Genomic DNA, 12,575 nt, shown 5'->3' with positions numbered 1-12,575 from the left:
CTCTTAAACTCGATACCCCTGTTAATGAAAGCCAAAACACCATATGTTTTCTTAACAACCTTATCCACTTGGGTGGCAACTTTGAGGGATCTATGTACTTGCACACCCAGATCCCTCTGTTCCTCCACTCTGCCAAGAATCCTGTCTTTAATCCTACAGGAGAAAGTGAGAACTGCAGATGCTAGAGATCAGAGCTGAAAATGTGTTGCTGGAAAGGCGCAGCAGGTCAGGCAGCATCCAAGGAGCAGGAGAGTCAACGTTTCGGACATGAGCCCTTCTTCAGGACCTCTTTAATCCTATATTCAGCATTCGAGTTCAACCTTCCAAAATACATCACTTCGCATTTATCCAGGTTGAACTCCATCTGCCATTTCTCAGCCCAGCTCTGCATCCTGTCTATGTCACGGTGCAGCCTGCAGTAGCCTTCTATACTATTGAAGACATCTCCAACATTTGTCATCTGCAAATTTACTAACCCACCCCTCAACATCCTCATCCAAGTCATTTATAAACACTACAAAGCGCAGAGGACCAAGAGCAGAGCCCTGCGGGACCCCACTCAACCTTGTCCTCCAGGCAGAATATTTTCCATCTACAACCACTCTCTGCCTTCTGTCAGCCAGCCAATTCTGAATCCAGACAGCCAAATTTCCCTGTATCCCATACTTCCTGACTTTTATGAATGAGCCTACCATGGAGAACCCTATCAAATGCCTTGCTGAAGTCCATATACACCACATCCACTGTTCGACCGTCGCGACCTGTCTTAACACCTCCTCAAAGAACTCAGTAAGATTTGTGAGGCATGACTCCCCTCACAAAGCCATACTGACTGCCTTTAATCACACTATGCTTTGCCAAAGAGTCATAAATCCTATTCCTCAGAATTCTTTCCACAACTTTGCTGACCACAGATGTAAGACTGACTGGTCTGTAATTGTCAGGGATTTCCCTATTACCCTCCTTGAAGAGTGGAACAACATTCGCCTCCTTCCAATCCTCCGGTACGACTCCCGTGGAGAGTGAGGAGGCAAATATCCTCGCCAGTGGCTTAGCAACTTCCTTTCTCGCTTCCTGGAGCAGTCTAGGATAAATTTGGTCTGGCCCTGGAGACTTATCAATCTTAATGTTTTCCAAAATTTCTAGCTCATCAACTTCATCAATCTTGATCTGGTCAAGACTGTATTCTAGCTCCTCAAAGTTTTCATTTACAACAAGTTCTCTTTTCTTGGTGAAAACCGAAGCAAAAAACTCATTTAAGGTTTTCCCTATCTGCTTAGACTCCACGCACAAGTTCCCTCCGCTATCCCTGATTGGTACCTACCTTCTCCCTGAGCATTCTCTTATTCCTCACGTATGAGTAAAATGCCTTAGGGTTCTCCCTAATCCTTCTTGCCAAGCCTTTTTTGTGCCCCCTCCTGGCTCCCCTCAGTCCGTTTCTGAGTTCCTTTCTAGCAAGCCTGTAATCCTCTAAAGCTGTGCTAGATCCTTGCTTCCTCCACCATATGTAAGTTGCCTTCTTCCTTTTGACAAGAAGTTCCTCTGTTCTTGTCATCCAAGGTTCCTTAATCTTACCCCTTCTTACCTGTCTCAGAGGAACAAATTTGTGCATCACTCGCAACAACTGCTCCTTAAATAGGGCACAGCAGACATGTGGAGACTTTCTGTGGAACAATTGCTCCCACTCTGTACTTCCCAACCCCTGTCTGATAGCGTCTGAAATTTCCTTTTGCCCAATTAAATATTTTCCCTCGGTAACTGCTCCTTTCCCTCTCCAAGGCTATACTAAATGTGAGGCAATTGTGATCACTGTCACCAAAGTGTTCTCCCACTGCGAGATCTGACACCTGTCCTGGCTCGTTGCTGAGCACCAAATCCAAAATGGCCCCTCCCCTCGTCAGTCTGTCTACATACTGAGTAAGGAACCCCTCCTGAACATACCTGACAAAAACAGCTCCATCCAAACCAACTGCATTAAGGAGGTTTGGGTCAATATTGGGAAAGTTGAAATCACCCATAACAACAACCCTGCTACTTCTGCCTTTTTCCAGAATCTGCCTGCCTATGAGACCTTCAATCTCTCCACTGCTATTAGGTGGTCTATAGAAAACCCCCAATGCAGTGGCTGTTCCTAACCTCCGCCCATACTGACTCAGTAGACAAACCTTCCTCAACAACCTTTGTTTCTGTAGTTGTGATGTGCTCTCTAATTAGCAATGCTACAGACCCTCTTCTTTTTCCACTCTCTCTGTTGTTTTTAAATGTTCTAAACCCTGGAACATCAAGCAACCATTCCTGTCCCTGTGAAACCCACATCTCCATTATGGCCACAATATCGTAGCCCCAAGTACCGATCCATGTTCTAAGTTTGTCACTCTTATTCCGGACACTCCTTGCATTAAAGCAGACACACTTTAACCGATCCCTATGTTTCATCGAGTGAGAAACCTTCCTGATAGATTCAATATATCCTGTCACTGTCCTGACTGCAACTGTCCCCCTTTCAGACATGTGGCTCTGATTCCCACCCCTCTGCCAAACTAATTTAAACCCTCCCGAATCATACGAGCAAATCTCCCACCCAGGACATTTGTGTCCCTTCTGTTCAGGTGCAACCCGTCCTTCATGTACAGGTCCCACCTTCCCCAGAAGGTATCCCAGTGGTCGAGGTATCTGAAGCCCTCCCTCCTGCACCAGCCTCACAGCCATGTGTAAAGCTGCATTTGCTGACTGTTCCTCATCTCACTGTCTCGTGGCACCAGTAAACAAACCTGAGATCACTACTCTACTCGTCCTGCTCTTCAGCTTCTGACCTAACTCTCTGTAGTCACTTTTCAGATCCTCAATCCCTTTCCTGGCTGTATCATTGGTGCCAATATGTACCATGATTTCTGCCTGCTCACCCTCCCCCTTCAGAACCTTGTAAACCCGATCGGCGACATCCCGGACCCTGTCACCAGGGAGGCAACATACCTTCCGGGAGTCCCGTTCCTGACCACAAAATCTCCTGTCGATCCGTCTAACTATTGAGTCCCCTACCACTAGCGCTTTTTTATTTCCCCCTTCCCTTTGAGCCACAGTGCCTGGCTCAGTGCCAGAGACCTGACAACTACGGCTTTCCCCTGGTTGGCCGTCCCCACCAGCAGTATCCAAAACGGTATACTTATTGCTGAGGGGAACGGTCACAGGGGATCCCTGCTCTGACCGTTGGTTCCCTTTCCTCCCCCCTGGCAGTCACCCAGCTGTCCTTATTCTGTATCTGAAGAGTGACCACCTTCCTGTACATCCTCTCAATTTCCCTCTCAGCCTCCCGATGGATCCGTACTTCATCCAGCTCCAGTTCCCTAACTCTGTTTTCGAGGAGCTGGAATTGAGTGCACTTCCTGCAGATGTAATCGGCAGAGACATGTGAAGTGCCTCTCACTTGCCACATTCTGCAGGAGGAACATGCAACTGCGTAACATCCATATCCTGCTATTCTGAAAGTCCACGCAGAATTAAACAAAAGAAGAGAAGGAAAGAAAACCTGAAAACTTACCTAGTTTACAGATTCTTAGTAAGGTTAGAGGAGGTGGGTGGGAGGGAGGCCCTACGATGTAGGGTCTCGGATTTAGATCTCACCCCTTTAAAACCTTCCCAGAAGTCCTTTGCTCCTCCCTCGCACTTCTCGGCAAATGGAGGCCCCGACGCCTAAAGTAAGTGTTTTAAATCATTAGACTCACGTTCCCAGAAGTCCTTTGCTCCTTCCTCGCACCTCTCGGCAAATGATAAACCACCTTCTCTCCAAACCCAACCTCTCCAATCTGTTGTGCTTACTGAAGTTTCTCATCATTCTTGTAAATCTCTTCTGCACGCTCATCAATCCTTCCTGTGGTGTGGAGCTCAGAACTGTGCTCAGTAGTCCTCCCCACCTACGTTCGGGAAAACGGTCCTGTCCCCTTTAGTCCAAGAACTCCCCACCTACGTTCGGGAAAACGGTCCTGTCCCCTTTAGTCCAAGAACTCCCCACCTACGTTCGGGAAAACCCTCTTACAAACTCCAACCTCTCACCCTCAGAACGTGCAGCCCTCCACTCCCTCCGCTCCAATCCCAACCTCACCATCAAACCCGCAGACAAGGGAGGCGCGGTGGTAGTTTGGCGCACTGACCTGTATACCGCCCCCAGCTCCAGCTCCAGCTCCAGCTCCAGTCCCACACCAGGTCCTAGCTCCCAGCCTTGCCGGATTTTCACCATCCCTCCAGATCTCCCCCTCTCTGAGGATGAAAGATCAGTCCTCAGCAGGGGCCTCACCTTCATTCCCCTACGTCCTCGGATTAATGAGTTCAACACGCGGCGAGATATTGAACAATTCTTCCGCCGCCTTCGCCTCCGTGCCTACTTTCACAACCAAGACTCCCGTCCACCCTCTGACGACCCCTTCTCCCGCCTCCAACACACCCCATCCACCTGGACACCCCGTGCTGGCCTCCTACCCGCCCTCGACCTCTTTATAGCCAACTGCCGCCGTGACATCAACCGACTCAACCTGTCCACCCCTCTCACCCACTCCAACCTCTCACCCTCAGAACGTGCAGCCCTCCACTCCCTCCGCTCCAATCCCAACCTCACCATCAAACCCGCAGACAAGGGAGGCGCGGTGGTAGTTTGGCGCACTGACCTGTACACCGCTGAAGCCAAACGCCAGCTCGCGGACGCCTCCTCTTATCGCCCCCTTGACCACGACCCCACCTCCCACCACCAAACCATCATCTCCCAGACCATCCAGGACCTCATCACCTCAGGGGATCTCCCATCCACCGCCTCCAACCTCATAGTCCCACAACCCCGCACCGCCCGTTTCTACCTCCTGCCCAAAATCCACAAACCTGCCTGCCCCGGCCGACCCATTGTCTCAGCCTGCTCCTGCCCCACCGAACTCATCTCCCAATACCTCGACACGGTCCTGTCCCCTTTAGTCCAAGAACTCCCCACCTACGTTCGGGACACCACCCACGCCCTCCACCTCCTCCAGGATTTTCGCTTCCCCGGTCCCCAACGCCTTATTTTCACTATGGACATCCAGTCCCTGTACACCTCCATCCCCCATCACGAAGGACTCAAAGCCCTCCGCTTCTTCCTTTCCCGCCGCACCAACCAGTACCCTTCCACTGACACCCTCCTTCGACTGACTGAACTGGTCCTCACCCTGAATAACTTCTCTTTTCAATCCTCCCACTTCCTCCAAACTAAAGGAGTTGCCATGGGCACCCGCATGGGCCCCAGCTATGCCTGCCTCTTCGTAGGATATGTGGAACAGTCCATCTTCCGCAACTACACTGGCACCACCCCCCACCTTTTCCTCCGCTACATCGATGACTGTATCGGCGCTGCCTCGTGCTCCCACGAGGAGGTTGAACAGTTCATCAACTTTACTAACACCTTCCATCCCGACCTGAAATTCACCTGGACCATCTCAGACTCCTCCTTCCCCTTCCTAGACCTCTCCATTTCTATCTCGGGTGACCGACTCAACACAGACATCTATTATAAACCGACTGACTCCCACAGCTACCTGGACTACACCTCCTCCCACCCTGCCCCCTGTAAAAATGCCATCCCGTATTCCCAATTCCTTCGTCTCCGCCGCATCTGCTCCCAGGAGGACCAATTCCAACACCGCACAGCCCAGATGGCCTCCTTCTTCAAGGACCGCAGATTCCCCCCAGACGTGATCGACGATGCCCTCCACCGCATCTCCTCCACTTCCCGCTCCTCCGCCCTTGAGCCCCGCTCCTCCAACCGCCACCAAGACAGAACCCCACTGGTTCTCACCTACCACCCCACCAACCTCCGCATACAACGTATCATCCGCCGCCATTTCCGCCATCTCCAAACGGACCCCACCACCAAGGATATATTTCCCTCCCCTCCCCTATCAGCGTTCCGCAAGGACCACTCCCTTCGTGACTCCCTCGTCAGATCCACACCCCCCACCAACCCAACCTCCACCCCCGGCACCTTCCCCTGCAACCGCAGGAAATGTAAAACTTGCGCCCACACCGCCACACTCACTTCCCTCCAAGGCCCCAAGGGATCCTTCCATATCCGCCACAAGTTCACCTGTACCTCCACACACATCATCTATTGCATCCGCTGCACCCGATGTGGCCTCCTCTATATTGGTGAAACAGGCCGCTTACTTGCGGAACGCTTCAGAGAACACCTCCGGGCCGCCCGAACCAACCAACCCAATCACCCCGTGGCTCAACACTTTAACTCTCCCTCCCACTCCACCGAGGACATGCAGGTCCTTGGACTCCTCCACCGGCAGAACACAACAACACGACGGCTGGAGGAGGAGCGCCTCATCTTCCGCCTGGGAACCCTCCAACCACAAGGTATGAATTCAGATTTCTCCAGTTTCCTCATTTCCCCTCCCCCCACCTTGTCTCAGTCGGTTCCCTCAACTCAGCACCGCCCTCCTAACCTGCAATCCTCTTCCTGACCTCTCCGCCCCCACCCCACTCCGGCCGATCACCCTCACCTTGACCTCCTTCCACCTATCCCACCTCCATCGCCCCTCCCCCTAGTCCCTCCTCCCTACCCTTTATCTTAGCCTGCTTGGCTCTCTCTCTCTCTTATTCCTGATGAAGGGCTTATGCTCGAAACGTCGAATTCTCTATTCCTGAGATGCTGCCTGTCCTGCTGTGCTTTGACCAGCAACACATTTGCATCAGTAGTCCAGCTGATGTGTAACAAGTGTCTTAGAAATGTTCAACATAACCTCCTCTCTCTTGTATGCTGTGCTTGATTAATAAAACTTAGGATACTACAAACTTTAAGTAAAAAATGAGGTCTGCAGATGCTGGAGATCACAGCTGCAAATGTGTTGCTGGTCAAAGCACAGCAGGCCAGGCAGCATCTCAGGAATACAGAATTCGACGTTTCGAGCATAAGCCCTGATGAAGGGCTTATGCTCGAAACGTCGAATTCTCTATTCCTGAGATGCTGCCTGGCCTGCTGTGCTTTGACCAGCAACACATTTGCTACTACAAACTTTAACTGCTTTCTTGACCTCTCCTGCCACCTTCAGTGAACTATACACATATATACCCAGCTTCCTCTACTTCTCTACCCCAGTAAATATTTTATCCTAAATTTGTGTTGTCTTTCCATGTTCTTCATTCCAAAATGCATCACCTTGCACTTCTCTGCATTGAACTTCAAATGTACCACCTATCTACCTACTTTACCAACTGATCTGTCCTTTTGAGTTCTACACTGTCCTCCTCGCAGTTTACAATTTGAATACCCTCTGTAAACTTTGAAATTTGTCCCCTGCACATCAAGGTCTAGAACATGAATGTATATCAGGAAAAGAAAAGGTTCAAATGCCAATCTTGAGGTAACTCTGTTACTCCTTCAGTTGGAAAAATATCTGTCAATTGCAGCTTTTTCCAATTGCTCAGTATCCATGTTGCTACTATCTCTTTTATTCCACGAGATATTACCTTTCTCACAGAACTGTTGCATGGCAATGTATCAAGTGCCTTTTGAAAGTCCATGTACACCTCGTCAACAACATTATCCTCATTGACCTTTTCAAAACAAAAAATCCAACAAGTGAGTAAAAGAAGATTTCCCATTTAGTAATCCATTCTGGCTGCTGCTGATCAGCCCAAATTATCCAATGTCTGTACTAAATAAAAGGAAAATTATGCAGAGTGCCTCAATGAGTATTGCCCAGTTGCTCTGATTTCCAGAATTATGAAGTGCTTCGAGAGGTTAGTCATGGCTCGCATCAACCCTAGTTTACCAAATTGCCTTGATCCTTTGTAATTCACCTACAGGCGCAACAGGTCCACAGCGAAATCATCTCCCTTGCCCTTCACTCATCCCTGGACCATCTTGATAACAAGGATACCTATGTCTGGCTCCTCCTTTATTGACCACAATTCTGCCTTCAACACCATAATTTGAAACAAACTCATCTCGAAACGGAGACGTGGGTCTCAGCTGTCCCCTCTGTAATTGGATCTTCGACTTGCTGAACCATAGACCGCAATCAGTCAGAATACATCACAACACCTTCTCTACTATAATCCTCAACACTGGTGCACCATTAATCTGCATACTCAGCCCCTTACTATATTCCATATAAACTAACGACTGTGTGGTCAAATTTCACCCAATCCCATGTACACGTTTGCTGACACCACCATTCAGGTCAGATCTCAAACAATGATGAGGTGGAATACAGGAAAGAGATTAAGCACGTAGTGGCATGGTGTGAAGAGAAATTTTTTTCCAACTTCAGCAAAATGAAGGAGCTGATCATTGACTTCAGGAAGTGGAGTGGAGGGCACACCCCTGCATCAATGGTGCTGAGGTGGAGATGGTCCACATCGTCAAGCTCCTGGGAATGATGATCACCAGCAATCTGTCCGGTCCACCCATGTCAACATTTGGGCCAAAAAAGCACAATGTCGCTACGTCCACCCTCACATGTATTCGAAAGTTGAATACACGTACAACTCGATTCAGGAACAGTTCCTTCCCCACTATAACCAGACTTTTGAACAGTCCTCTCGGATGCCAATTCTGATCTCTCTCTTTGCACCTTCTCTGCATTGTATCACAGTATTCTGCATTCTGTTCTGCAATCTTTGTATGGTGTAATCTGCCTGTAGAGTAAACAAAACAACACTTTTTTTAGATTAGATTTAGATCACTTACAGTGTGGAAACAGTCCCCACCACAACAAGTCCACACCGACCCGCCGAAGCGCACCCACCAACACCTATTCCCCTACATTTATTCCTGCACCTAACACTACGGGCAATTTAGCACGGCCAGTTCACCTAACCTGTACATTTCTGGACTGTGGAAGGAAACTGGTGCACCCGGAGGAAACCCACGCAGACACGGGGAGAATGTGCAAACTCCACACAGACAGTTGCCTGAGGTGGGAATTGAACCTGGGTCTCTGACGCTGTGAGGCAGCAGTGCTAACCACTGTGCCACCTTGCCACTTTTCATTGGATCTCGTGACAATAAGTCAATCAAATCTATCCTGAATAATTGTTTCTAGAAGCTTCCCCTGCACTGAATTAAACTGACTGGCCTGTAATTACTGAATTTATCCTTGTTGTAATTCTGTGATGTCATCAGTGCTCTACAATGCTGCCCAATTTGTTGTTGGTAGGATTGAAGCCTTGGATGTCTTAATAATATGGCTTCAAGGGTTCAGGCAATCTAGTGTTCCAACCTCTATTGGAAAGCAACATGCTCAAATGTTAAGCAGGGAATATAAAAATTAATGAAAAATAACAATTAAATATACTTGTTTTTGGACCAGGATTCAATGTCTACAATTCTCCAGCCCTCTGACATCTCTTCTCAGTCTGGAGTAGACTGAAAGATTCTGGCCAGGGCCCCTGCAATTTCTGCTTTTAAGTCTTTCACCATTCTTAGGTGCATTCTATCTGGTCCTGATTTCTTGTCACTTCCTTCTAATCAATTTTGAACCATTCTACTTTTTTTGCTCTGTCACCATCACCTTCAGGGCAGTCAAGAATGAGCAATGAATGCTGACCTAGCCACTGATGTCCACATAGGAATAGGGGTAGGCCATTCAGCCCGTTGAACCTGCTCCTCCATTCAGTAAGATCATCGCTGATCCGTGGCCTTATGCCATTTTTCTGCCTTGGGCGCAAATCTCTTAATACCCTGACTTAATATAAATTTGTCTGTCTCAAATTTTAATTTAACAATTGAGTTAGCATTGACTGCTGTTTGAGGAAAAGAGTTCCAAACCTTTACATGTTCGTTACTCTTTGCATGTAGAAGTCATTTCTCACATGTCTTCTGAATGGTCTAGCCCTAATGCTTAGACTATGTCCCTGGTCTAGAATCATCAACCAGTGGAAATATAGTACCTACTCTGTCTTTCCCTGTTAATATCCTGAAGACCTTGATTAGATCACCTGTTAACTCTAAATTATATAGAATAAAGACATAATTTTTCCAATCTCCCCCTTGTAACTTATCTCCTGAAGTCCAGGTATTATCCCAGGTATCAAGCTGCACTGAATTCCCTCCAGGACTTCCTAAGGTTTGGTACCCAGATCTATACTCCGTGCTCTACTCTAAGTGAAATCTAACTAGCATTTTGTGTAATTGCAACATAATTTCTGCATCCCTATATTCCAGCCTTTTGGCTATGAAGACCAGAATTCCATTAGTTGTCCTGATTATTTTCTGCACCTGTTATGGCATTTTAAAGATGTATGCACCTGAACCTCTAACATTCACTGCATTTAACTTTGTGCCTTCTTAAAAAACCCCAATCACCCCTCCTTCAGTCTGAAATGGATAACCTCACACTTGCGCAAATGAAAATCCATCTGCCACAGCTTTGCCCATTCATCTCATCTGTCAATATCCTGTTGTAATTCTGTGATGTCATCAACACTCTACAATGCTGCCCATTTTGTTGTTGTAGGGTTGAAGCCTTGGATGTCATAATAAAATGCTTAAGGGATCAAGCAATCTAGTGTTCCAACCTCTATTGGAAAGCAACATGCTTAAAGGTTAAGCAGGGAATATAACAATTAATTAAAAATAACAATTAAATGTACTGCATTTGAAAACAATAATTATTCAGTATGTTAAGTACACTATTAATTTTTAGCTTTCAGATGTCTCCGATAACGTTGAAGATGAACCAAGAGAAAGCTGTAGTACCACTGAGCAAACCGTGAATGTTAGACAATCAGAGGAACCACAATACAACATGGAAAGAGAGATTGTACTGTTGGACACAGAGGAGTTCCCAAAGATCAGCAGTGTGTATACTGAGATATAATTTTATTTGCCAGCTTTATAGCCTTTCAATTTACCTTTCAGAAAGTCTGTAATTATTAACCCATATGTGAAAATGAATGTCTACAATAGGTGTAGCAAACTTTACAAAAATCCATCCTTCCATAATGTTCCTTAAAATCATCAAAGCATTTTATTTCCTTATTGTGACTATAATAAGGACATTTCTTGATAAATAAGCTGTAATCGTTAGTCAGAATATGTATTTGTTAATGCAAAAACTCCTGAAACTTATAATGTAAAATCTGCATTAAAATTTAAATGATTATTATATAGTGATTTAATATGGAGGAAAACATAAAATATAAAAAAATGTCTAAGTATTACAATGTTAATTCTTTTTTCCCAATGTGACAGAGGTTTTAGAGTGTTTCCTAGCCCGAAAGGCTGCTTGTCACCATGAAAATGAAACCGTATATGAATACTCAGGCACAAGTAGCCGGCCTAATAGCACAGGCAGTGTGGAAGCTCCAGAAGCCGAAAATACTCTGAAAGAAAAAAGAAGGGATTCGGAAGAGCAATATTCATTTATATCCATGTGCCATTATGTAATTTTACGCTGTGCCTTCCTCATTCTTGGAGTAAGGGCTGTGTGGCTGGCGAAAGGTTGGAAAGAAGAGCCAACACTAGCTACAATTAGGTCAGTCATTAAGGTTATCCCTTTTTCTCTCTCCTACACCTTCATTTGTTCTTTCCATTTTCTCTTCATTCTTCTTACCTTTGCTTCCTGTCTTGTTTTATTCTGTCTCTCATTTTAGAAGCTAAGATAGATTACAAAAAATTCTTTTTTTTTTCAAAATTAAAAAAGGTGAAAATTAATGGTGCTAACTATTGTAGGTGTAGAATGCCAACCTTAATTTTTAAATTTTTTTTGTTTGAAGGATAAAGGGCTGGCTGGAGGAGGCAGGAAGCTCCATATTTGAAGGCTATGATGTGAGGTGCCAGTGTTAGACTGAGGTCACACCACCAGACATCACACGACACAAGGTTATAGTACAACAAGTTTATTTGAAATCACAAGCTTTCACTTGACGAAGGGGCAGCGCTCTGAAAGCTTGTGACTTCAAAGGAACATGTTGGATGATAATCTGCTGTCATTTAACTTTTTTGATCATATTTTGAAGGCACAGAAAACAATTTGAGTGCCTCTGAATGCTTTCTTATTTAATACCAAAACAAATAAATGCTTCATACTTGGAAGATAAAATCGTAGGAATCCCTATGTGTGGAAAGAGGCTATTTGGTCCACTGAAAAACTTACCACCCAGACCCAGCCTCCACCCTACCCCTGTAATCCTGCATTTACCATGGCTCAATCATTTAACCTGCACATGTTTGGACTGTGGAAGGAGACCAGAGCAACTTGAGGAAACATATGTAGAGACTGGGATAACGTGCAAATTCCACACACAGTCACCCAAGACTAGATTCAAACCCACGTCCCTGAGCTGTGAGACAGCAGTGCTAACCGCTGAGCCACAAATTGGTGCTTCTATTTTTTTAGAAAGTATTTTAAAATACTAACACATTCTTTCCTCATAGGAAAGAAAATTCTATGCAAGAAGAGCAGTCATCTCGGGCAAGACTGAGACAGAATCAAAGTGACTGTGATGCAAGGAAGCAAGTGAATAAAGAAGTATGTGTTCCACATTCAGACCTTTACTGCAGTTTTCAAGCTATGGTGGCAAAAATATACTTATTGATCAGTTTT

General features: G+C 46.2%; 1 protein-coding gene across 3 annotated transcripts in view; it reads left to right on the top strand.

The window, feature by feature from the left end:
• The window catches only part of LOC132806698 (probable E3 ubiquitin-protein ligase HERC1), a 343,050-nt gene that overhangs the window by 117,138 nt on the left and 213,337 nt on the right, over window positions 1-12,575 (top strand). For all 3 annotated transcript variants that reach the window (XM_060821274.1, XM_060821268.1, XM_060821283.1), the window contains 3 exons: window positions 10,674-10,827; window positions 11,222-11,504; window positions 12,407-12,500. In XM_060821274.1, the coding sequence (XP_060677257.1) occupies window positions 10,674-10,827; window positions 11,222-11,504; window positions 12,407-12,500 (531 nt within the window). The remainder of the gene's footprint in view (window positions 1-10,673; window positions 10,828-11,221; window positions 11,505-12,406; window positions 12,501-12,575) is intronic.

This window comes from Hemiscyllium ocellatum, chromosome 1 (genome assembly GCF_020745735.1).
Source record: "Hemiscyllium ocellatum isolate sHemOce1 chromosome 1, sHemOce1.pat.X.cur, whole genome shotgun sequence".
In the NCBI taxonomy this organism is placed as follows: domain Eukaryota; kingdom Metazoa; phylum Chordata; class Chondrichthyes; order Orectolobiformes; family Hemiscylliidae; genus Hemiscyllium; species Hemiscyllium ocellatum.
Note: the sequence above shows the minus strand (reverse complement) of the source record. Positions and strands in the feature narration are given on the sequence as shown.